Below are 27807 nucleotides of genomic sequence, written 5' to 3' on the forward strand. Positions count from 1 at the left end.
TGCAAAGACTGCAGAGAACTCATAGCTTGTAGGGACCTGCACACACTGCAGGTTGCCAACTGATTTCAAATGCACTGGATATAGTCTGAGTAATTCCAGCTTTGGGTCACCAAGATTGCATTTCATTTTCCAGAGGAACCTGCATGTACTTGGAGATGGAGTTTTAAACATCAGTTTTAATAATTCACCAAGCAGGATTTGGGGTTGCTATATATTTTTTAATCCCATAACCTTCTTGTCTTTGCCTCACAGTTGGTTCTGTGGCCTCTTTCCCAGTAAAGGGATCAGTCACCACCAAACATGCTTTGGAATGCATACACATCATTTGGGGGATTTGTTTGGAGGCTGCCAGTTATCAGCAACATCTGGTCAACACAGATTGTAAGTATTTCTTAATGAAGTAAATACACCCAAAGGCCCGAGGAACAAGCACATGGTAAATACAAATATAATTCAGTTAAACTGCAATTAACCATACTGCAGTTATCAGAAATGTCCTGTTAAACTTGAGCAGAGCCATGTACCTCACATTGCGAATGGTTGCTATTCTTTGAAATAAAATGGGTGAACCTCACCCACAGAATTTTGTTTGGAAGAGCTGCTGCTCATTTACTGAAACTAAGAACCAGTGAAAGGGGCTGTTAAAGCTCCAACCTGATGGGGGTGGTGGGCTACCTTCCCAAAGGACATCAGGCCACCTGGAAATACTACAGCATCAAAGTTATAAACAAACCTAAATATAATAAGCCAAAGTATCACCCATAAATTCAATTTAATCTGCTACATAACAATTAATAATTCAAGCACTAAAAGACATTAATTTATTATGGATTACTTTTTAAAAATACTATATTTTAAAGAGATATGTCTAAACTCATCAATGAACATGAAAGCTGTTAAAAATCTGTATGCTCCATACACAGTGTAGGGATACAAAAGTCCTTGAGCCTCTCGGTAGATGCACAGAGAAACCAAAGAAGTGCGCACACAAATGTAGAGGCTCAATGTCTCTCTATGCTGGAAAAATGTAAGCTGGGCATAGTACAGCTAAGGTAGGAGAAACAGAACAAATATTTCTGAACAGTGTAATGAACCTGCATTAGTTTTCGTTGCTGTGTAAGTCTAAATGAGATTTATTTATTAAATAACTCATGCAGAATCAAAAACCTTTCTTTTGAGAGATACCTTTAGGATATGTCTTTTCTTATTTTACTACTTTATATATCGAACCAATTTGTCTTATTTCCTTAAGTTAACCACGCAGGACATTATCAGAAACATTTAGATCTTTTCCTACAGCAGAACAATTCCGAAACAACAAAACAGAGTTTTATGTTCTTGTGACTCTTCTACAATGAGAAACTTCCACAAACATCCTGGCACAAGTGACCGAATCAGAGCACCTTTGCCTTTTGCACAAATTGTCAAGTTATTTAATTGCACAAGGCTGGCTGTCTTTAGTTGTTTTGGGGGATACCAAAACAGAAGAGATTTTACAGTTGGCACTATTGGATAAGTCACAACTTAAGACTGCCAAGCCCAGTATTATAGACTGCAAAGCCTGGTATTTAACGCATTGAGACGGTTAGAAGAACAAAGAATACTCACTGCATGGATGGGCAAGAACTCTGACTTCATCCACAGCTATGTACCCTGGATGTCCTTTCAAAGAGACAGATTCAAATATCACCTGAAATACAAAGAAAAGGTTTTCTTAGAAAGAACTGCACTAGTCATTTGGCCAGTCACCACATTCCACTCCTATTCCAATGTCTGATACATTCAAAGCATTTTATCATTAATAACAAAGGGGTACCTATGCAATACAGCATAAAGACACATGTCAAAGACAGAAAATCAATTTGACACAGATAACAAAAAGAGCAATATTAATTAGGATTAGTGAGAACTATGTACTGCTTCCATTTGGAAGAGCAAAGAAACCAATTACACACGTGTGCAATTACATCTGATTTGAAGTGTTCTATAAGTACAATACAAATACTGTGTGCAAAGAGTTTGGGGCAGGGCAAGGGGACTCTGGGAGACTGGTAAAATTCAAACTAATTAACTATTGCCAAATAAGCAAAATAAAATTCAGGAAAAAAACAGTATTAAATGCTGTAAAGTTTACAAGGACAAAGCTAATTAATGTGTTCAGCTGGCACAGTTACTACTACTGCAGCAGCCACTGTTTTTGCAGGATAATTCGTGACTATCAAAATCATTACCGGAACACCATTAAGTTTGTTAACTACTAAAAGCCAGTCTTCAACACTGCTATTCCCGCTTTAAATAAAATTTGGCATTCCTAGCCTGTCACTATTGAGCCTTTTCTTCATCTCCTCCATTGGAAGATGTAACTCAACAAAAGATTCAGCTTTTTGAATGCCGACCACCACAGCTCAAGCTACAAAAGTGGAGCAGCATGTACTTCATAATCAGGTTGCCATTAATCATTTTGCTTTGCATTTGGGCTTCCATAATTTAGTTTCTACTTATATTCCCATGATATCTTAAGATCTACTCCCTCAGTTCAAAGCATTCCAAGTGGGAGCACTCCTGAAATAAGCCCTTTAGAAAAATGCCATGATAAAAACAGGTAGAATAAAGAAATAAAGGGGAAAAAACAAAGTAAGAAAAGCTCAGGTGCTAGCAATATAAACAGAGTTCTGCAGCAGATGAAGGTGGGCAAAAAATAGGTTGTCCGAAGGATAAGAGGAGGTAGCAAATATCTGGAAGATGATCAAACCATCAATAAATGTTTCCTGTGTTCAAGAATACTTTCTAAGGACTGTATAAACAAGGAATAGAATGCATGTCCTCAGTATGGAAATGACAATTTATTTGATAAATGAAAATTCATTCATGATAAACACGGCACTTACTGCTAAGGTCACACAGCAATTACTGTGACTCCCTTCAGACTAGGATTAAACTGCGCCTTCATAGCCACCAAACTTTACTTTGCTTATCTTATAGCTGAGAAGTTACAAGCTTTGCTGAATTACTACCTCAATTTCCTGAAAGCCAAGAACTTGGAAAGAATAATTCCCCGCTTGTTTGAGGTAAAAACAAACACATAGCGGACTGACCTCTGTTAATTAGTGACACAGTTCAGTGTCTTTAATAGAGCACAAAATAACCTAAACCTTGAGTCGGTAGCAGCTGTGTCAGCTTCTAAAAAGACCATGGATTTAATCTTCACATTGCTGCCAAAATCACTGACAAGAGCAGAGGGTCTCAATTCACACTGCTTTGTTTGGACAGCTATTTTATTACCTTTTTAACTCTACTCTCAGATCTCTTTATTTCTCAGTTCAGATTTCCACACTGTTCTCACCCTTTTATACAGTTTTGCACCACTTCAGCCCTGTCAGAGTGGGCAGAGCAGAATCACCTGGGCTGAAGAACAAGTGTTTAATACTTAACATTTTTGGAAGTTCCCAGAAATTAATATAATTCGCAAATGCAAAGTTTGGCTCTTCAACATTCTTAAATGCTCCTGAGAACTGCAAATACCAAGATTCATTTCATGTTTCCTTACCCATAAACAAACCCACATTTCACTGCTGCTATCTACCATCAATGTCTGTGTTAGTGATGTAGCGTGGCTCATCTGTCGTGGTACGACAGACTTCTTCAGGCATGGATCAATACAGTACACAGGATCAGTACATCAAAACACCCCTTCCTGGCAGACTGTAGTGCTGTGCTCAGTGCATTCTGGGACTAAGTTAATCCTCGTGGCATGCAGTAATTCAAGAGCACACGTCTTACCTTTCTCCTAGAGCTATTATAGATTTTTCTCACTACACTACAAACGCTCGCAGACTGGGAATCCAGGCACAACTAACTCATGGGCAGAGCTGATAAACCTCTACCACCATCACATTAATACCTCAGCAGAGTGCTTCTGGATGTAGGTGACTCATACAACCCTTGTGCAGAATTGCCAGACCCAAACCACGACCCTCTGGCAATAGGCCTAGCACTGGTTTGCTGCTACTCACACCTCCAAAGCTCTGGGCACTTGTCAATACCTTGCATCCTGGGCAGTTGGCTTCAGATTTCTCAATGCACACAGCAATTACTGATGGTGTAATTGTTGGGTATTAAGAAAATAAACATTTTTTTTGACGTAGATTTCATTATTTAGGAGAAATACTTTTTTCCCCCCTGTGTTACCTTGTACTTTTGAAATACAGAATATCCATTCAGGCCTCTTCTGCACAAACTGTTCTCCGGGCGTGCAGTTTTGATTTAAAGTTGACAAATAACACTCTCACAGCATAATCTGGATTGTGAGTGTCAATGAGACGTTCCCCAGGCATCGGTACACAGAAGCTTTTATCACCATGCCACCTCTGGACTCCTTCAGCCACAAGTGTTACGATGTAACCAACAGTAATTTTGATAAAATTCCATGATTGCATTTCCCCCCCACTTTTGAGAGCTTAAAGTTTTCTTTCTTTTTTTCTTTTTTTCCTTAAACATAGAGAGTCACTAGATTGCAGAAACCAATGGACAAAATTAGGGACCAAGGACAGAGCAGACTATCAGATCCCTGACAACATTTTAAGAGCCATACTTTAGCAGAGGGAAATTAGAACTTTATCCATCATAAAGGTGAGGCTCAGGAGAGGGAGAGAAAAAGAGAGAGAACATTTGCATTTTCTGGGCAGGAACCACTCCCAGGCAGTCACTGCTGCCTTTAGGCTCTTCGTTTTTGCACAGCGGTGCAAAATTCTTCTTTGATTTAAAGGATTTTCTTCCTCGGGAAAAGCAAACCTGACCTCTAAAAAAACTTGCAAAAGATGTAATGAGGTTCAGGAAGTCTGGTATTGGTATATCTAACAGTTGGATCTCGTAGTTTGAGATCAGACTGTCTTTTCCAGGTTTTTCAAGCACTGATTACCTGGGTGAAAGATCATTTCTGTTCTCTCTGTACAGCACCTACTACGAAGCAGATTCTGGTTGATGTTAGTATGAAAGTAGTATCGATCACTTTAATATGATTTCAGAGCGAGTGACAAGTTGTGCACAGCCCTTAAAACACCACTTCCAGTGCATTTGCATCTCTTTATCCCATATTCCCCTTCACCCTGTACAGTGTGCTCTTATCTATTCTGCTGAAATCCTTGGCTCCTTTTTGGAGGCAGAACATTAAAGTGTTCTACTTTAGCTCAGATTTTACAGACCTACTACCCAGTTATTTAAAAAAAAAAAAAAAAAAGCTTTTCTTCCTACTGTTTTCTATCCGTAGAGCATTCAATGCCTTTTCATAGTTTCTTTTACTGTAATTCCCATCTCACTCATGCTCTTTTTTCTTACACTATAATATGTATTTCTCCTTTTCCTGCAAGGTGTAGGGTGCAATTACCTCCCAGGCACTGTTTTTTTTCCCTTGAATGTAAAACGATAAAAATCAGAAGATAAGAGTTCTCATGTCTTCACTGCTTAACAAGGAGTATATGAGTCCATTGTGTGCATGGGAAGTGCCAATCCAAGTCCGTTTACATGCATATTTCATGATACATAAGTGGGTTCTAACTTTCCAATAATTTACTTCACCTGCCCAGCTTTTCCTCTGTGACCTGAGAACATATGTAAAGAAAAAGGGTGAGAAGAATTAAGTCAAGATGTCTCTATCATCTTTTGCTATAAAACTGTCATATGAAAACTCTATCTGATGCAAAAAAAAAAAAAAAAAATGCGGGGAAAAAAAGCTGTATTTAATTTTCAGAAGACTTATTGCTAACAACAGCTCATAGCTCACACCCAGCCAGACACTCAATGGAAACAGACAGAGAAATACTGTGAACTCATACCTGATAAAAATGCGGCCAGAAAGTACTGATGGCAAGCTCTGCCTTCACCCATCCTTCTGTTACAACCCCTGAGACATTCCATATGGGATTGCCCTGTGGTCCTCCGTTCACTTTCACGTAGACATTCAGAGAGCCAGGACTCGAACGATCTCTGCTGGACAAGTAATAATGGAAATCGATGCAATGTGTGTCATTTTCCTTCAACGTGGGCAAAAGTAAGTGAGCTTTCTGCCCGGATGCCCGTCCAGAGCTGTTCACCATCATGAAGGAGCCTGTACACAGACAAGGGAAAAAAGAATGAATACTAAACATCTGCTGAGCTCTTTCAGTTAAAGCAGATTCCCTAGAAAAGTCAATGATTCCTTTAGAAGCCAGCAAACAAAACAGTTCCTCCTAAGAACTCAAACTAGCTATTTTATGCTAGTTGTTAGGTAACAGAAAAGAAAGGAGATCTAAATTACAGGGTATAAATACAAATAGATTCATGGCCAGCTATAACCGCCTTAATTAGATAACTTAGAAATTATAAATACAACTTTGCTTTTATTGTTTTATAACACTGCAATAAAAGAGTCACCCTAAACAAAGTCATATTTACCTTCCAAGAAGCCACAGGGCTCTCCTACAGCGTACAGCCCCAAATACCTACTTTCCCAAAGGCACATTCAACACAAAAGAATGCTATAAAAGATCACATTCTCAGCTGGCATTTGCCTGCATGGTCTCTACCACCTTAGTGCCAATCTGTACCCGGGAACACTGTATCTTGGTGGTACAAGCTTTGGAAAGCAGCAAGGTGTTAAGAAAACCCAGTGTACAGAGCCTAGATGAATTAGGCTTGTTAGCACAAGAGCAACATCTCAACTAGCAATACAGCAACAAGGACAATTACACTTCTAGGAGGGAAGGACCGGCTGAATTTTAGGAGAGAAATCTATACTAAGGCAATTTATGAGTTTGTTAACCCTGAAGCTTGCATCATATTAAGCATGGCACTGGATGTTGAACTCATGTTTTGATTCATCAAGCAGTTATTTTACAGCACATTGTGTCTCAACTCATCTCTTTACAGATGCATCAAGGTGACAAATGTTAGCAATAAGAAAAAACATTATGAGAGTTATTTGATTCAATTCTGTTTAAGGGATCTGCTTTATGTGTGTGCAGACACTCACAGAAAAAGCTGAAGAAAATACCAAGATCCGGGGGAAAAAAAAATCTATGTGTCAGCAGCTAGGCATAATAATTTTTAATCAAATGCAGCCTTCTTGACATTCAGAGTCCTGCTGCAGCTGCCAAGTCATGCTACAAATGTATTTCTCTACTGGCCTCTTGCAGTTCACAGCACACTGTGTTTGAAAAGCCTTGCCTCACTTCTAACCTATTGACTTCCCCAATTCCGTGCCACAGCAGTTTGACAGACATTCAGATGAGCCAGATAAACATTCTGATCAGTTTTGTCCAGTGGACAGCCATACATATTCTATTTTATTTTCTTTTAAGCCACCAGATACCAGCCACTTCCTCACACAAAACTGCTTTTGGTGGTTTGTTGGTTTGTTTCTGTTTATGTGATATGTGTATACATTTTGTAAAGGACTGCAAAGCACGGATGCAGAAGAAAGTGCATCTTTCACAAGAAATCACACACGCTCCTGAGACCTTGGAAAACTCGAGCACAGTGCAGGCACAGCTGGGGATGAGGCGGTACAAGCAAAAAAGCTACAGTAAGGTGCTCTCTAGCGATCCGATCTTTCATTTGGATAGGTTAAAAATCCCAATGGCCCCCAATCCAGAGATTCCAAATTCACAGTAAAGAGCTCAAGAAACAGAAAAGCTGAATCCAAGCCTTCAATTTTTTCTCTAATAATCAAAGTCTGTAAGGTGAGACTGATAAACATTCTCTGTTGATTCACTCCTGCTCTCAGTCAAACTCAAAACCCCCTTCGTCAGTTAGTTTCTCACTGAGTGCTGCAGTAATCTTCTGATCCACCCAAATAAACTAAAATAGTGGCAATCTGAGATTTGGGCTCAGACTGTATCACCTGGGATAATTTATGACCAGGAAGCACAGTTTCCAACAGGTAAGATACAGGGGTGATGCTACAGCCAAAGCAAACATTCAGTAAAGAAGAGGTCATTCATTTCTGTTCCATCTTTGATCAGATCTTAGCACACATCATTTCACTTCTGGGTGTCTTCCTCATCCTTTCCCTATTTGGAAATCCTTATCTATTTGGATAGTAGATGGATCCCTGCCCTAAAGATCTACTCTGAAGCTATACAGTGCCCAGCACAACAGGGTCCTGAACTGTACTACATCAGGCAGGCGTTTCAATGATAGAAAGACTTAAAGAGGATTTCACTTTTACAGATTCACGTATGAAAATAAGGAGCATTCCTCTGGGAGAAAAACATCAGCTTTTAGTAAAAGTTCAAAGCAATAATTACAATTTTAGTTTTTGACACCCACCAAAAATGAATCATACCCTATTTGCAGAACGACAATGGCCTTTTGTACAATAACTCTGGAGTATAGAGCCTGTACATAGAGACTGACACAACGTGAGTGAGTGAAATATCCATCAAGCAAAAAAACACTTAATAAAATAATCAGCCTTCGTTATGGGAAGAATAGCCTTACCAAAAAAAAAAAAAAAAAAAAAAAATCATTGCCATTTGCATGTTATTCACAGCCTTGGTTCTCATTTCTGGATGCCTTAGAAACAAAAACCCACACCCCATAGCATGCCTAGAAATACAAGAGAAAAGGCTCTAAGATCATAACTGTCTCCAGTAAAGTCCAGAGGGGAGAGACTGTTTTACATGATTGTGAAAAAGATAAAAAAAAATTCCACTACTGGTGCTGCTCCCATCTTTAACTGTGCCATCTGGTGTCTCTACCTGCTCTTACTTCCACAGAGACCTCAAATAGCAGCTGCCTCAGGAAGGTCTTTTCCTGCCAGGTCAAGTTGGTGCTCAACACCCCAAGCCTGCCCTTAGGAGGGGATATTATTAAACTTCACCCATGCCATGACTGACAGTGGGTACAAGAACGTTGCTATCTCACAAAATCTCACTGCTGTGAATAATTTATACCCTCTACCACAAATTACCCTCCAAACAAACCTAGCTGTATGTGATTCTCATTTCCCTTCTTGCACTGTGAACCTGAATGCATAACCCATCCCCTACCCTCAAGGACCTTCCAAAGGTTGCTCTGTGTGCTCCTGGACCAGCAGCTGGGATGCACTGACTACCTGTCCATGCCACTAAAGCTTTTCTGGGCAGGACGCATTGCTTACCAGTAGCTCTGAGATCAGCAATAAGTAAACAAACAAACAGAGTTCAGAACAGCCTTTTAAGGACAAGCGTGTTTTGCCTTATTAGCTGTAATAAAAACTGACACATTGCGATTCAGAGCCTGACAGACTTCTTTAACATGAGCGCAGAATTGAAGCTGATGGGACTTCTTTTGAATTTATAGGCCTGTATGTGCAAATAAAAGAGGTACAAGCGGGTCTGGAACCAACAAGCCATTTGTCACATTTCTCACTCATATAAAGAACTAGGGAATGCATTAACGTGTCACAAACAGAAATTATTGATCAATGAATGACTGAAAACCTATTTAAATTTCTCCAGGCATGAATGTGTATAAAACAAAAGATTCCTTGAAGAAACTCTGATTTGGACTGACTTTGAACAGTAATGAGAGCAGAAAAAAACACTGAGTGCTGTTTTTGTTTACCTCCATCTGGAAAGTTCAAATGTCATCAAATAGACACTGAAATGGGAAAGTTTGAAGAGAAGAAATGATCTCTGCTGTGTGAAAGTTGTTGGGTTGTTCTGTTTCTATTGGACACAGAAGTAAATGCTCATTAAAGGAGCTGAATATGAGGTCAATTAAATTTAGTGCTCTTGAACCAACAGGTTACATCAGTTAATATCTTGCTGGCTTTGCCACCTTCCTGAATAACTAAAACCAAATGTGCTGCGTTCAGATCAGTCAAAAGCATGGAGAAAAGAAAGATGGTAAATAAATTCATTTTTAAAAATCCATTCAAATGACAGTGAACATAAAAAGGCACTCTCTTATAGTTATTAAACATACCACCGAAAATTGGGGAATTAAACCATGAAGAGCTCTCTAGCTGGCCATAAATTTCAATTTTTCCCCTGCTTGGTGCATAATGATGCCTTGATAAGCTTCCTATTATTGATGCATCTGCAACATATACCCTCTTTTTGAGCTGAAATGCTGCTCTGTAGCAGATGGTGGCTATTGTGTTTACACATCAGCACTTTATGATTGCATTTTCTCACGTCTGCAGTAAAAAAGAAAGCCGTAATTGAGTTTTTAATGGCTTTGCACATTGTTCATTAAGATTACATGAGTGTGTTCTGACAAATGACAGCTGAAGAAATGAGCCACTGAGAACCCCTCATGATCACCAGACAGACCTCAGCTGATGCTCTTTCACTGCTGCCTTTGAAGAACTGCGCTGTTTAAAAGTAAAATTACAGCAACCATTGAAGACTGAATGTAAACTTGAAAAGAAAACTGTCAAAATGCTCAACTGCAAAAACAGCCTTCGGAAACCCTGAGAACCCAAATCAGAAAGTACAGAACTTTCTTTGAAACAGCAAACTCTTTCTCCCAGTACATCAATGTGCTTTTCCAGCAGCTCCATCACAGCACAGGCACTTTTTTTTTTCAGACACGGTGCTTCTGGTTACCAAAGAACAACTCTACCCTCAAAAAGGAAGGGCCTGACACCTGACCCTGTTAGCATGGAATGAAGCAACCTGAAATAATTTCAGTCAGAAGGGGCCTCAGGTAATATCTAAGGCATCATATTTAGTCCATTTCTGTGCTTAGAGCAGGGTCATCTCTTCTCCCCACTGACTCTCTAAAGCCTCCCAGATGGTCCAGTCCCTCTGGATAACCTGCTCCAGTACTTGGCTGCCCTCAGGTTGTTTTTTTGTCACCCCTATAACCTCTCATTTCAGCCCATACCCCTTGTCTCTCACCCTCCAGCCACTCAGTGCAGTAATGACTCTACCCCATCCTGGAGGCACTGAGGTGTTGCTCCCAGGACCCCCCCAAATCTTTCCTGCCCGAGCCTGAACAATGTCATCACTCCTCAACCTCTTGTCCCAGGGTGCTGGCTCCTGCCCTGACCACTCACTCGGTGGCCTTCACTTTCCTCCCTCCCTTTCATCAGAGTCTGTGATGTTGGGGCACCCGAAATTGGACACAATAGGCTAAAGGCAATCTAATGAGTGGCAAGCAAGGAAGGACCACTTCTATTTGTCTGCTGGCTAGGTCCCTGTTAATACAGCCCAGGATGGCATCAGCAGTCAGAACATGCTGATGACTTATATTCAGGCTGCCCTCTACCTGACTAGTCTACGTCCACATTCACAGTATTTCTTCCAGCCTGCCTCTACCCCTCTGGATGGTGGTCCTACCCTTGACTGTATCAACTGTTCCCATAGTTTGATGCCAAACTAGAGATGCCACCAATTACTGCCAGCCAACCAGTGCACACCTCCACAGCTACCACCACCAGCCCAGACCATAACAACACCCTGACCTGGAAACACATGAAGCTTTGTCCTGACTCTGGTCTCCGTAGTTTCATAGCACTTCTTCTGCAGTTGAATTACAGGACCAAGAGAGCTCTGGTAACTTCACATCTTACAAAACCAAAAAAGAAAGAAAGTATTTCCATATAATTGCTTAAAGTTAAAACCATGAAATTCACAGTTCTTCTTCACAAAAAGTTACCATTGTACTTTCCTCATTTTTCTACCCCTGCCCTTCTCAGCTACATGTAATAACAGCTGAAGAAGGCTCAGAAATCTCTTCTCCTGACTGATGAACCACAGCGAGCAGCGCTTGTACAAACTCAGAATTAAACAAGGCGTATCTCATAGCTGCTATCCCTTCTTCAAATATTAGGACAAAATCAGACCCGTGGGTTTTATCTCTCAAATGTGGGCCACACTGAATTAATCTGCCATGGAATAAGAAAGAGCTTGATTCACAGATAAACAGGAATATAAACTGCAAGTTCAGTCCCATATAATTCATGAGGACAATTCATTCACTTGGGAAACTGTTGGATAATAGGAAAATATTTTTTAAAGAGACAGCCTTTATTTGTAAAGACGTTTTCTTCTGGATATTTATGTCGTGAAAAGAATTATGTTGCTGAGGGTTTTTATAAGATAAATCTTCTCTGGAAACAAGACTGATTACATATTGCTTCAGCGACTACAAATATTTGCTGTACTCATTGAAAGGATGTGAAGATTGTGGCACTGTTGCCTCACTGACCCTTCTGAAGCAGGGTCTCTTATTAGCAGAGGGACTTTGTGGCCTCACCACCAGCCCAGAGCAGTCCCAAGCAGCTATGCACTCAATGCAGGTATACCTGTACCCAAACTACTGCTAGATGCAGTGGAAGATCAGCACTTAGAGGTTAACTAACATCTGTATGGAGCACAAACACAGTAGTGATACTTAACTACAACTCTGATAACCAAAGAACCTCGATCTAAGCCTCCATCAGATGAATCCTGAAAGCAGTGCCATCTAACAGCCCTGGTCTGAAATAGGGATGATTTATCACAAAGACTCATGATAAAATTTCACACTTGAAGGTGCACAATGCTGTACAGTGCTATTGCTTACCACTCAAGCCTCACAAGCAAGTTGCTTCCATCATCAACCAGAGGAAGAACACCGGCAGCTGGTGTTTGCTGGAATAACATCTGTGCTCCAATCACCTCTTTCCCTCAAATTTTAATTTACAAAGCAAAAATCCTTGGTATCAGACCCCAGATGAAAGCCATCACTCATGTGTTACATGTACCTTACAAATGCTCTGCGTACCGCAATGCTCCACAGTCATCTTCAGAATTGTCTTTCCATGTTTTGTAAATGTTTATTTATTGAAAGAGTGACTGTCACAGCCATCAGCCTGTTCCTGAGAAGCAAACAGTGCTGTGGAATCACAAACTATTCTATAAATCTCAATGGCGAACAACTTTTTAATGGATTCACTGCCTTCATTCATTGTTGCTAAGGTCACTGCTGTAGCATGCTTTGAGACTGTCCTTATTCCATTATTTATAAATACAGTATGAATTGCTTTGCAGTACTGCAAAAAAAGGATCCATTAGCAATGAAGTTACCCCAGTTTATCAGATAAATGAATCTTGTAATAATAAACACGTGTCTCTACAATCAAAAGATCAGAAGTCTCTTTGATTTTAATTATACCTTCTTGTTTGCATCATCATTTTTTAAATCGCATGAAAATATACACTAAAACCATGAGGAGTTATTGTTGATTTTCAGTTCCAGTAGTTTGATTACTATTCATCCTATCAATTACTACCTTAACACTTCGGTAAAATGTAGAGAACTGATTTAAACACTTAATAAGGCATAGGTTATTAAATGGGCAAATAAGCAAAATAGAGGGAATAGCCGTAACTCAGCATAATATCTATGTTTAAAGACATTGCAAATCTTGTTCTCAGCACTCAAGAGCTTTATTACAGCTGAGCCTTGAAAGAGAGGCCCACAGGAATGAGTTGTAGGGACATTAGTAAGCCTCAAAGCCTCTTGCAAATGTAGTTCCAAGAAGGCTCAGAGTTCAGCAGAATACTAAATATCTTCTTCACCTGATTTAACCCATGGCCAACTGGCTGCTGCCAAGTGCTTCTCTCACTCATGGGAAACGCAGCATTTCAGTGTAGAACCCCCGGACCCACTCTCTGAAAACACACTGACCATTTATTTAGGTTCCAGGCATGCAAATGCTTGTGTAATGAGCAAAATTTACAGACAGATGCTAAAGAACGCTCTCGCGAGGAAATGCCAACAACAAATGAGTTCAGAGGTAGCAGTCAGTACAGATTTTTCTGAACAAGTAATTGCTGTTTAGAACGTGCACCTCATAGCTTTGCTTACAAATATGGAACTTACTTTAAAAATAAAATTCCCCATCTCATTACAACTCAATGGCTAAAAATAAAGGTCTCTCCAACCAAGGCTCAAGGAAAGCATGTTTTCAGTTGTTGATTACAAGTCATTAAAGAATTAAATGAGTACATTACAGCTAATGCTACATCAGCTCTTATTGGAGGAAGGGCAGCAAGGCAAAGGGAAGCTCTGCTGCCCCTCTGGACTGGGACAGCCAATGGCAACAGGCTTTGATACGCCTGAACAGACACAGTATGCACTAAACCAGGAACATAATTTCTTTCTGGCTTTGAAAGCTGTTTTGTCTGAATGTTTCATATACAAGTAACGGCCAACAGACATGATATAACAACTTGTAACTACCCGCACAGAGCAACTATCCTGCACTGTTCAGATACAATGTCAGACCAGTCAAAGTCATTCAAAAACAACAGTCCCTCTTTAGAATACACTTTTATTCTCTACTTTTACTTTGTATTTACAGTGTTTCTCATTTCTGGTTTGCTTCTGAACACATTTTTTCTCTCCTCTACACACGTTCTAAAAGATGACTGCAAACTCCGTTATGCCTCATTCTTCAAGTATGCAGCAGACATCTGTTAGATGCAGCCTCATTTGAGAGGTGCGCGGATGGATGGCTCAAGGTTCACAGAACGGCTTGGTTTAGTTTACTTTACTTTCACTCATCTAAGGCCACTGAGATGGAACACCACCAGACACTTACCCTGCTGCTGGAGCTCAAGGTTCTCAGATGCTCCACAGCACCTAACTCTGCATCAGACAAAACCCACTGCCTGTTTCCAGTGCCCCATAAGACAGCCATCTGGAGCACATGTTCATAGACTCCTGGCTTTCTTGCTGTTGCAATTCATAAAAATTCTAAATGGCCATGCAAGTTGGACCTCAACACTTGTGTATTTTCCAAAAGGAACTTTGGAATAACCTTTGGAGTTGGCATGAGGGCTACCAGAAGTATTTTAGCAAAACTATTAGTCTATTAGAAGGTACTAGATTCCAAGTAATCCAAGCACAGTCTTATTTTCAATACACTGGATTCTATCTTTGCTTAATCATTAAAGACAAATGGCTAAATAATTTATTATGTCATTCCAAAGCATAAGAAGTGTGTTGTACGCCAGCCAGAACCAAATACCTCATTAGCAGGCATGCAGCTCCATTGCTGGCCAACTTTTACGGCCTCTGCAACTTGTGTAAAACTTCCATATGTCTGTCTATGTAACATTCACCAGGCAACCGCGGACAGATTATTACCGTCTGTATTTGTGACAGAAAACACATATTAAATGCAATGCCAAAAGGCAACTGCAGCAAACAATGTCTGAAGAGGAATTGTTTCCTAAGGAGTTTGTTTTTACGTAACAGAGTTCTGACCATATGGTCACTTATTTACACACTTAAGAGATCAGCACCACAACTCTCAACTCAGAATATGACAAAGGTTGGCTGGTGAGTTATTTTTGTAACAAACTCCCAACTTCACGGAGCTTGGTTTTAACAGAAAGTGTTAATTGCTGTTAAGTCAGTGATGCTATTCTGGGTTTACTGCAGTGCAGCCAACGATGGAGTTTGGCAGAGAGAATTCAGAAAATAATGAAGCCCGTCTCACAAGTCACCACACTGTATGGCAGAGCAAGAATTTCTCAAAAGGAGCAGCTCTAAACTGCAAAAGCAGAGGTTCATGCAGGCCACTGTGGAGGCGTATTGGCACAGCAAAAAGGAGCCTCAGTCATTTCAGCCCACACCTTTACCAGCTGTGATCACTGTGATTTGCTCATTCCCATGGGAACTAAATTAAACCAGATTTTTTCTTTTAAACAGGCAATGTTTGTTTGCCTATCATAACCCCTGGTACAATTACAGCAACCTAAGCAGAAGAGTCACCATCCTCATTTCCAAGCATGTTATCCTCTTAGGGTGGTCATTTTCTAGCTGAACATTATTTATGCCTCAGGAAGAGAAAATGAAATACTGCCTTGACTAACACTACCATTCAGAGAAGATTTAAACTCTCCACAATAAAATACTAGTTTAATCCAAGCAGAAGACATTTCTCAGTAACAGGATGAATAGGTGGCTGGCTCAGAACACAAGGCAATATTTGTGCTCATAAAAAGTCCCAAACCATGCAGTTGCAATTAACGATTACTGAACTGGATCAATCACTACACAGAAGCCTAAGTAAAAGCCCAATAGTTACTGAATATTGACAAACATTTTTACTCAACTTGACAGCTGTACTCAATAACAAAGCTTTTCTTTGAGTAGCTTAAAAGAAGCTGCCTTTGAGCCACAGGACACATCCCTGTGCTTTAGTCAAACAAGTACGCTCAGCACACTCAATGTGCATAGTTTGCAATAGTTGATCATGACTCACTTCATGGTCTTTTTGATAGTAAGCAGCAACAAGATTATTAACATCCACAGAGGCTATTATTCACATGTGGTTTTTGGAGCCCAGTTGGACGCCTGTGTGAATTTATTTATTTTTACTAAATTGCCCAAAAGTGTGTATACATTTATGCCCTGTGGACTGCAGTTCATTTAGAACCTAATAGCGTTATACACACAATGTTAGATTTTGATTAGAAATTAATAGCATTAACTGAATCACATTTTCTGGCCATGCTCTTCCCTGCTGAGAAACATGGCTGTGCAACATCCATCCCAAGCTCCGCAGGTGATACAGACTGAGTTTATACCACTTTTTGGGTGAAAACTTCCAATATTTTACCTGCTAAGTTCTTTGACATAACCTAAATCCACCTTTATCCCCAGAAGGTAACTCAAATGTTGTACCAGCCACACCAAAATAACTGGTTAATGTAGCCATGAATTGACGCCACCGGGACCCCGCTTAAATGAAGAGCATTATTTAGCAACCACATAACAAACACTGCACCAAGTCCTGGCACTTTGGTTAAACACATGGAGCTAGAAGTGACATAAGGGTTAAATGTACACAGAGATGTTCAGAATGTGACGTAAATAGTTCATAACTTTGCTGAGAAATCCTCAGAGCCTCTAAACACCCAAGTATGCCAGCTCTTCCTTCAGCTCAAGTTCCTCACAGTTCTCAACAAATTTTGCAGTCAGTGCCATGCTACTTATTTAATTGTTCGCTTCCTCTTACAGAATGCAGTTTAATATGCTATTAGGAAAGTCATTTGGGCAATCCTTTGTTAACCTTCTGCCACATTTGACTATTTTCTATCTTCAGTAGCCTTCAAATCCCAAACAGAATTTTAACCCTCCCATGAGGATTACTTTATTTAATAAACTCTCGGGAGGTATTTCAAAAGCTTTGAAATCCCTGGTAAATCCAGTTTTTAATCCATTATTACACTGGCATTGAAGAAATTTCTGTAAATTAGAACGTCATAGTGCTCTGCTGGTTAGTCTGTCATGCTGGATTCACCTAAGTGGATTCATCTATTTGTTATTGTTTTAATCGTTTTTACCTCCAAGCTTTCTAGGATCATCTCTTTTTCTTTATGTCAAAGAAAGAGACTCCTGGCTCTTCTCTTCAGTAGCCAATTAAGCAGCTGTGAAAAAGCACATTAGCAAATCAAGTCCTTCCCCTAAAAAATTCCTCAGAGAATTATGAAGTTTTCTTGTTTGTTACTAAAACCACAAATGGTTGTTTGACCAAGAATCAAAGAAGGAAAAAAAACCTCCCCCCACACCTCCCAAGAGAAAAAAAAAATAATGCTAGTGCAAAGTAATCAGTTAGGTTACCTGAAGTGTAGATTTCTGTACCTAAAAAAGAACCCAATTACTGATATTCTGATTCTAGCTGACTCATCAGTCCTCAATTCCCGCAGCCAGGAGATTTAAATAAACTTAGAATCTCTTATTACCTTAGTCTGAAATTATCTTTCTACCCCAATTTCAAGTGTCTGTACTAGACCTCAAAGTTATTCTTAATAGGCTCTTTTTATTATTTAATTATTTTTTAAAGTGGAATGTTATTTTTATCTTCAAAGGGACAGCAATGATAAGATTGAATCTGAGTGGGTAAGGATCCAGGAGAAGACCAACAGGGCGAACATCCAGGTGGGGGTCTGTTAAAGACAACCTAATCGGGATGAAGAGAAAGACAAGGCATTTCTGTGAACAGCTGGCACAGGCTGTATGATTGCCAGCCCTTGTTCTCATTGAGGACTTTAACTTCCCCTGATAAATACTGGAAATATAACGCTGCACATTAATCTAGACCCACAGTCTAGGAGGCTTCTAGAAGTTATGGAAGACAAACTTCACAGCTGGTAAGAGTGCCTACCAGGGGAGGTGCACTCCTAGACCTGGTGTTCACAAACAGAAGAACAGATGGAGATGTGGAGGCCAGGAGCTGTCTTATGCAGAGCAATCCCGCAATGGTAGAGTTCTCTATTCTTGGGGAAGGGCTAATGAGAATCTCCATCGTTTACTGGATGCAGATGGGTACCTGACCACTCAGGATAATGGCAGCCCATGGCTGGCATCAGTACCCTCTTTGCTGGGTAAAGAACTGGCTGAACACCAGGCCCAGAGAGTGGTGGTGAACAGAGTTAAATCCAACTGATGACCAGGCACTAGTGGTGCTCCCCAGGGGTTCAGTACTGTGGTCTGTCCTGTTTAAGATCTTTATTGATGACCTGGATGAGAGGATTGAGTGCACTCTCAGTAAGTTTGCAGATGACACCAAGTCATCTTTTATGATTCTATGACTTATTTGCTTTATTCCATGGCAGCCCTAACAATTTCTCTTAGTTCATACTTTCAGTCTTCAAAGATGCCACCAAATGTAGCAACGCTTGAATAAACTTACTTCAGTGTAAGGACAAACAGTAGCATGGTTTCCTACACATAACCCTTCTTAATTCTTCAATTGGAACAGCAAGATAAAAAAACCTAAAACTCTGTGCGAGACAGCCTTGAAACAACATAAGTATCGAGACTTGAATGGAGGGCTGGGCAATTACAGCAGAACGTTTAAGATGGCCAAGAGGTAAAGTGAAAAATTCAGTTGTATTTTTAGAACATGAAGGAAGTTTTCAGTACTGGCATGAGTTCAAAAGGAAACAGATTTTTCCATAGGCAAAGCTCCCCCTTACCATTCCATGAGCACGCTGCTGGAAAGCAGATGGCTTTCAGCTTCCTGCAGCCTCCAGCTGAGCCCTGACAAGAGGGCAGGACTGGGACTGGTGTCCTCTCAGCTGCTGCACCACCACAGCACGAGGAGTCCAGCGGACGGCCCCAAGCTCCCTGCGGCCTCCAGGCGCTGGCACAGAAGCTACAGAGGCGGCTGTTCCTTTGGAGAAGCAGAGGACTTGGCTTTGGACGGGAAGAAGGGCTCAAGGGCAACACCAAGGTGCACTGCAGTTGCTCCACTGGGACTTCTGTTTCAACACTGGGCCACAACCGATTTAAAAGGACAACACAAAGTAATAACAATAAAAACCTGAGCAATTCTTAAAAAAGCAAAAACAGTCTGTGCCTCTCCATGTGGGTACTTGAGGGTCTGCCTGGGGACTCCCATGTCCCCTCTTGCTCTCCCCAGTGGGAATGGCTCTGCCCCACAGGGTGAGGGCCCAATCCAGGTCTCAGTGCTGGGTAGGAGCCTGGGCACACAGCAGCCCAGGGCAGGCTGCGGGCACGGCCTGTGCTCAGCGCTGGGCACAGAAAGCCAAGAAGGGGGGATGGAAGGCAGCGAGGAACTGTTGCAGATGCCATGGAACTAAACAGGAGGCATTACATTCAGAGCAGCAGAATCTGAGTTGTTCTACTGCCTCTTCTCAGAAGCCAGATGCCTTCCTTGTCCCATAAGACCAGATGTTCTGCTTATAGCACTGACACAAAAACAAAGCAAAGATGAAACTGTTAGTCAGTGGAACATTGATCTCAGCAAGGGTGATCATATTCTTGGTAGAATGAATAAAATCACTGACATTCTACTAGTATGAAATGTCTTTCAAAGTGGGGAGCAAGTCTACAGAAAAAAAAAAAATGCTGAAGCATTGCATTAGAATCCCAGCCCTTTTTACCAGCTCCCCATTCTGGATCACCTTTCCACACCACTCTGCACTGCAAACCCTTGTAATACAATTGGAAATGCTTTGCACTGCTCTTTCTGCACACATGCAAGTGGGGTTTTGAGGAAGCAATGTCAAAGGCTATCCTGGCACTAACTAGATTCTTTTTCCTGTTAGGCCACCTGTTTGTGAAGAAGCATGGATTTATCTTGCACTGTCAATACAGGTATTTTTCTACTTGATGAATAAATCATTAGGGATAACAATAACCAAGTCCCATTATTTACATTTACAAGAAGAACTTTCAAGGCTGACACTGTCTAATTTCAAAATGATAATTCATAGACTTGATTTTCTATTTTCTTTGGGGCTTCTGCCTCACCTTGTTAACACATGGAACATACACACACACAACGACCTTGCACACTGATTAATGTAACAAAATACATATATTTGCAGAATGCTTTTATGCACTACTTGAATCTTTGTACAAAGCAGACCCTAGTATTTGCAGCAGCAATGACTTGTGCTTGTTGGAAGGATGTGTTCGAGATTCCCTCAGGAATTAGAGGTTACAAAATGATCCCCATGCTCTTGATTCTGGTTACATGTCATATCACTGCTTACAGCCATGTTACATCTTCCACACAGCTCAATAAGGACTTAAACTCCTATCTGTTAAAAATCTAATCACCAGCTTACTCTTGAGTTCTGACATGCTACCAGAGGATGCAGAGGATTTCAGAAGCAAAGGTCACACTCCAAGCTCATCCTATTCAATGCAAGCTATGAGAACAGCTCCAAAAGTAAGGCCTCCTATTTTATTACGTTGGCCCAGGACATCAGAGGCAGATATTGGTGGTATTGATATCCTGGGTTGAAGTTTTGTGACAAATTCCCACCAGCCACCAAGGATTTGAAACTTCAACTTCAATGTTTAAAAGCAACAAACCTACAAGCACCATTCCCCATTGGTTCCCCTAGAACCTGTACCAAGAAATTACCATCAAGCCATTTTTAGGACTCTTCTGGACCTGTTTTATAGCAGCTGTGTGGTATTCACCCTTAACATCTGGCAAGTTGAAGTCATCGTAACGACAAGAGCACCTGATGCACAGGTACCTCTCAGGTCCTTAAAGAATACATCATCAGTGTCATCATCCCAGAAGGGTGGCAACACTTCACTTCCTCTCCCACAACTGCCCTGCCTGTCTCTGATGAAGGGCCAGTAACCATCCATCATGACACAACAGGCACAGGGCTCTTCCCAACACATTTTGCTAATGCCAATGACACTGCAGCTATGGGACACTGCCAAGACTTCCAGCTGCTCTACCTACTTCCACCTGCTGTGTGCACTGGTATATAAATGTTTCAAATGTGCTTCACTGTACCCAGAACTCATGCAAATGACTGAAGGATCTCAATAGCATGCACTGCCTCAAAGTTTGTTGGCTTGTCTGTATATTACTGTGAGCTGGTTTTATTTCTATTCATCTTTCAGATTATATGCAACCTCCATCCCCATTGAAAACTATGGCTGCTCTCAGGCCATTGCCTCCCCACGCCCAACACAGCCATGTTTTGGTCACCATGGGACATTCTAACGGTCACACTGCCATGGCTTTCTGATGTCACAAACCACCTCCCTGACAACCACGATAAATACGGGGACCCTGACAACAGAACATCAGTCCTTAGTCGACTCGCGACTTGGTGACACCCTTGTGGCCCAAGGAGCAACTCAAAGCCATTTCCCATCTTCTGTGTTGTCCCTCGTGGAGGAGGATGGATCCTCCTCCAGCAAAGAAGCGGCGGCTTCAGGGGAGCAGCAGCAAACCTGAGCCGATGGATGTCGATCCACCACAGAGCAGCGTCGAGCCCATGGAGGTGGACATCCCTCAGCAGGACGAACCCATGGAGGTGGATCCACCTCCATCGAGGCAGGGCAGGCACCACAACATCGTGTCTGCCTGGCGACGCTGCTACATCCATCGGCGGCGCACCAGGGGCTCTCCATTTCCATCATGGCGTTGAAATGGCACCATCCGCCAGAGAGCCCCTGCGCCAGCTGCTGCTCCCTGCCACCCTTTCTTCCCTGCCCTCCATCCTCAGCCTTCCCAAGGCCTCTCACCTCTTCTTCCCCTAACTCTGAGGAGACGGGAAGGACTGGCACTGCTGTCCTAGAAGCTGCTGCGCCGGGACAAGACAAGGAGTCCAACAGATGGCTTTCAGCTTCCTGCAGCCTCCAGCTGAGCCCTGACAAGAGGGAAGGACTGGGACTGGCGTCCTCTCAGCTGCTGCACCACCACAGCACGAGGAGTCCAGCGGACGGTCCCGAGCTCCCTGCGGCCTCCAGGCGCTGGCACAGAAGCTACAGAGGCGGCTGTTCCTTTGGAGAAGCAGAGGACTTGGCTGTGGACGGGAAGAAGGGCTCAAGGGAAACACCAAGGTGCACTGCAGTTGCTCCACTGGGACTTCTGTTTCAACACTGGGCCACAACCGATTTAAAAGGACAACACAAAATAATAACAATAAAAACCTAAGCAATTCTTAAAAAAGCAAAAACAGTCTGTGCCTCTCCATGTGGGTACTTGACGGTCTGCCTGGAAAATCCCGTGTCCCCTCTTGCTCTCCCCAGTGGGAACGGCTCTGCCCCGCAGGGTGAGGGCCCAGTCCAGGTCTCAGTGCTGGGTAGGAGCCTGGGCACACAGCAGCCCAGGGCAGGCTGCGGGCACGGCCTGTGCTCAGCGCTGGGCACAGAAAGCCAAGAAGAGGGGATGGAAGGCAGCGAGGAACTGTTGCAGATGCCATGGAACTAAACAGGAGGCATTACTTTCAGAGCAGCAGAATCTGAGTTGTTCTACTGCCTCTTCTCAGAAGCCAGATGCCTTCCTTGTCCCATAAGGCCAGATGTTCTGCTTATAGCAGTGACAAAAAAACAAAGCAAAGATGAAACTGTTAGTCACTTGAACATTGATCTCAGAAAGGGTGATCATACGCTTGGCAGTATGAATAAAATCACAGACATTTTACTAGTATGAAATGTCTTTCAAAGAGGGGAGCAAGCCTACAGAAAAATAACACTGAAGCATTGCAGTATAAACCCAGCCCTTTTTACCAGCTCCCCATTCTGGATCACCTTTCCACACCATTCTGCTCTGCAAACCCTTGTAATACGATTGGAAATGCCTTGCACTGCTCTTTCTGCACACATGCAAGTGGGGTTTTGAGGAAGAAATGTCAAAGGCTATCCTGGCATTAACTAAATTATTTTTCCTGTTAGGTCACCTGTTTGTGAAGAAGCATGGATTTATCTTGCACTGTCAATACAGGTATTTTTCTACTTGATGAATAAATCATTAGGGATAACAATAACCAAGTCCCATTATTTATATTTACAAGAAGGACTTTCAAGGCTGACACTGTCTAATTTCAAAAAGATAATTCATAGACTTGATTTTCTATTTTCTTTGGGGCTTCTCTCTCATCTTGTTAACACATGGAACATACACACACACAACGAACTTGCACACTGATTAACGTAACAAAATACATATATTTGCAGAATGCTTTTATGCACTACTTGAATCTTTGTACAAAGCAGACCCTAGTATTTACAGCAGCCATGACTTGTGCTTGCTGGAAGGATGTGTTCGAGATTCCCTCAGGAATTAGAGGTTACAAAATGATCCCCATGCTCTTGATTCTGGTTACGTGTCATATCACTGCATACAGCCATGTTACATCTTCCACACAGCTTAATAAGGACTTAAACTCCTATCTGTTAAAAATCTAATCACCAGCTTACTCTTGAGTTCTGACATGCTACCAGAGGATGCAGAGGATTTCAGAAGCAAAGGTCACAATCCAAGCTCATCCTATTCAATGCAAGCTCTGAGAACAGCTCCAAAAGTAAGGCCTCCTATTTTATTATGTGGCCCAGGACATCACAGGCAGATATTGGTGGTATTGATATCCTGGGTTGAAGTTTTGTGACAAATTCCCACCAGCCACCAAGGATTTGAAACTTCAACTTCAATGTTTAAAAGCAACAAACCTACAAGCACCATTCCCCATTGGTTCCCACGGAACCTGTACCAAGAAATTACCATCAAGCCATTTTTAGGACTCTTCTGGACCTGTTTTATAGCAGCTGTGTGGTATTCACCCTTAACATCTGGCAAGTTGAAGTCATCGTAACGACAAGAGCACCTGATGCACAGGTACCTCTCAGGTCCTTAAAGAATACATCATCAGTGTCATCATCCCAGAAGGGTGGCAACACTTCACTTCCTCTCCCACAACTGCCCTGCCTGTCTCTGATGAAGGGCCAGTAACCGTCCATCATGACACAACAGGCACAGGGCTCTTCCCAACACATTTTGCTAATGCCAATGACACTGCAGCTATGGGACAGAGCCAAGACTTCCAGCTGCTCTACCTACTTCCACCTGCTGTGTGCACTGGTGTATAAATGTTTCAAATGTGCTTCACTGTACCCAGAACTCATGCAAATGACTGAAGGATCTCAATAGCATGCACTGCCTCAAAGTTTGTTGGCTTGTCTGTTTATTATTGTGAGCTGGTTTTATTTCTATTCATCTTTCAGATTATATGCAACCTCCATCCCCATTGAAAACTATGGCTGCTCTCAGGCCATTGCCTCCCCACGCCCAACACAGCCATGTTTTGGTCACCATGGGACATTCTAACGGTCACACTGCCACGGCTTTCTGATGTCACAAACCACCTCCCTGACAACCACTATAAATATGGGGACCCTGACAACAGAACATCAGTCCTTAGTCGACTCGCGACTTGGTGACACCCTTGTGGCCCAAGGAGCAACTCAAAGCCATTTCCCATCTTCTGTGTTGTCCCTCGTGGAGGAGGATGGATCCTCCTCCACCAAAGAAGCGGCGGCTTCAGGGGAGCAGCAGCAAACCTGAGCCGATGGATGTCGATCCACCACAGAGCAGCGTCGAGCCCATGGAGGTGGACATCCCTCTGGAGGAAGAGCCCATGGAGGTGGATCCACCTCCATCGAGGCAGGGCAGGCACCCCAACATCGTGTCTGCCTGGCGACGCTGCTACCTCCATCGGCGGCGCACCAGGGGCTCTCCATTTCCATCTTGGCGTTGAAATGGCACCATCCTCCAGAGAGCCCCTGCGCCAGCTGCTGCTCCCTGCCGCCCTTTCTTCCCCGCCCTCCATCCTCAGCCTTCCCCAAGACCTCTCACCTCTTCTTCCCCTAACTCTGAGGAGACGGGAAGGACTGGCACTGCTGTCCTACAAGCTGCTGCGCCGGGACAAGACAAGGAGTCCAACAGATGGCTTTCAGCTTCCTGCAGCCTCCAGCTGAGCCCTGACAAGAGGGCAGGACTGGGACTGGTGTCCTCTCAGCTGCTGCACCACCACAGCACGAGGAGTCCAGCGGACGGCCCCGAGCTCCCTGCGGCCTCCAGGCGCTGGCACAGAAGCTACAGAGGCGGCTGTTCCTTTGGAGAAGCAGAGGACTTGGCTGTGGACGGGAAGAAGGGCTCAAGGGCAGCACCAAGGTGCACTGCAGTTGCTCCACTGGGACTTCTGTTTCAACACTGGGCCACAACCGATTTAAAAGGACAAAACAAAATAATAACAATAAAAACCTAAGCAATTCTTAAAAAAGCAAAAACAGTCTGTGCCTCTCCATGTGGGTACTTGAGGGTCTGCCTGGAAAATCCCATGTCCCCTCTTGCTCACCCCAGTGGGAACGGCTCTGCCCCGCAGGGTGAGGGCCCAGTCCAGGTCTCAGTGCTGGGTAGGAGCCTGGGCACACAGCAGCCCAGGGCAGGCTGCAGGCACGGCCTGTGCTCAGCGCTGGGCACAGAAAGCCAAGAAGGGGGGATGGAAGGCAGCGAGGAACTGTTGCAGATGCCATGGAACTAAACAGGAGGCATTACTTTCAGAGCAGCAGAATCTGAGTTGTTCTACTGCCTCTTCTCATAAGCCAGATGCCTTCCTTGTCCCATAAGGCCAGATGTTCTGCTTATAGCACTGACACAAAAACAAAGCAAAGATGAAACTGTTAGTCACTTGAACATTGATCTCAGAAAGGGTGATCATACGCTTGGCAGTATGAATAAAATCACAGACATTTTACTAGTATGAAATGTCTTTCAAAGAGGGGAGCAAGCCTACAGAAAAATAACACTGAAGCATTGCAGTATAAACCCAGCCCTTTTTACCAGCTCCCCATTCTGGATCACCTTTCCACACCATTCTGCTCGGCAAACCCTTGTAATACGATTGGAAATGCTTTGCACTGCTCTTTCTGCACACATGCAAGTGGGGTTTTGTGGAAGAAATGTCAAAGGCTATCCTGGCATTAACTAGATTCTTTTTCCTGTTAGGCCACCTGTTTGTGAAGAAGCATGGATTTATCTTGCACTGTCAATACAGGTATTTTTCTACTTGATGAATAAATCATTAGGGATAACAATAACCAAGTCCCATTATTTACATTTACAAGAACTTTCAAGGCTGACACTGTCGAATTTCAAAAAGATAATTCATAGACTTGATTTTCTATTTTCTTTGGGGCTTCTGTCTCACCTTGTTAACACATGGAACATACACACACACAACGACCTTCCACACTGATTAACGTAACAAAATACATATATTTGCAGAATGCTTTTATGCACTACTTGAATCTTTGTACAAAGCAGACCCTAGTATTTACAGCAGCCATGACTTGTGCTTGCTGGAAGGATGTGTTCGAGATTCCCTCAGGAATTAGAGGTTACAAAATGATCCCCATGCTCTTGATTCTGGTTACATGTCATATCACTGCTTACAGCCATGTTACATCTTCCACACAGCTCAGTAAGGACTTAAACTCCTATCTGTTAAAAATCTAATCACCAGCTTACTCTTGAGTTCTGACATGCTACCAGAGGATGCAGAAGATTTCAGAAGCAAAGGTCACAATCCAAGCTCATCCTATTCAATGCAAGCTATGAGAACAGCTCCAAAAGTAAGGCCTCCTATTTTATTACGTTGGCCCAGGACATCAGAGGCAGATATTGGTGGTATTGATATCCTAGGTTGAAGTTTTGTGACAAATTCCCACCCACCACCAAGGATTTGAAACTTCAACTTCAATGTTTAAAAGCAACAAACCTACAAGCACCATTCCCCATTGGTTCCCACGGAACCTGTACCAAGAAATTACCATCAAGCCATTTTTAGGACTCTTCTGGACCTGTTTTATAGCAGCTGTGTGGTATTCACCCTTAACGTCAGGCAAGTTGAAGTCATCGTAAGGACAAGAGCACCTGATGCACAGGTACCTCTCAGGTCCTTAAAGAATACATCATCAGTGTCATCATCCCAGAAGGGTGGCAACACTTCACTTCCTCTCCCACAACTGCCCTGCCTGTCGCTGATGAAGTTCCAGTAACCATCCATCATGACACAACAGGCACAGGGCTCTTCCCAACACATTTTGCTAATGCCAATGACACTGCAGCTATGGGACAGTGCCAAGACTTCCAGCTGCTCTACCTACTTCCACCTGCTGTGTGCACTGGTATATTAATGTTTCAAATGTGCTTCACTGTACCCAGAACTCATGCAAATGACTGAAGGATCTCAATAGCATGCACTGCCTCAAAGTTTGTTGGCTTGTCTGTTTATTACTGTGAGCTGGTTTTATTTCTATTCATCTTTCAGATTATATGCACCCTCCATCCCCATTGAAAACTATGGCTGCTCTCAGGCCATTGCCTCCCCACGCCCAACACAGCCATGTTTTGGTCACCATGGGACATTCTAACGGTCACACTGCCACGGCTTTCTGATGTCACAAACCACCTCCCTGACAACCGCTATAAATACAGGGACCCTGACAACAGAACATCAGTCCTTAGTCGACTCGCGACTTGGTGACACCCTT

At 42.5% G+C, this 27807-nt stretch overlaps 1 protein-coding gene across 3 annotated transcripts in view; it reads right to left on the reverse strand.

The window, feature by feature from the left end:
* The window catches only part of LOC146760319 (receptor-type tyrosine-protein phosphatase T-like), a 243240-nt gene that overhangs the window by 117207 nt on the left and 98226 nt on the right, over positions 1-27807 (reverse strand). For all 3 annotated transcript variants that reach the window (XM_085551484.1, XM_085551485.1, XM_085551482.1), the window contains exons 3-4: positions 5832-6103; positions 1609-1690 (exon numbers count right to left, since the gene is read on the reverse strand). In XM_085551484.1, coding sequence (XP_085407610.1) covers positions 1609-1690; positions 5832-6103 — 354 coding nt within the window. The remainder of the gene's footprint in view (positions 1-1608; positions 1691-5831; positions 6104-27807) is intronic.

Source organism: Coturnix japonica, chromosome 6 (genome assembly GCF_054131305.1).
Source record: "Coturnix japonica strain WE chromosome 6, WE-NBRP24, whole genome shotgun sequence".
Classification (NCBI taxonomy): Eukaryota; Metazoa; Chordata; class Aves; order Galliformes; family Phasianidae; genus Coturnix; species Coturnix japonica.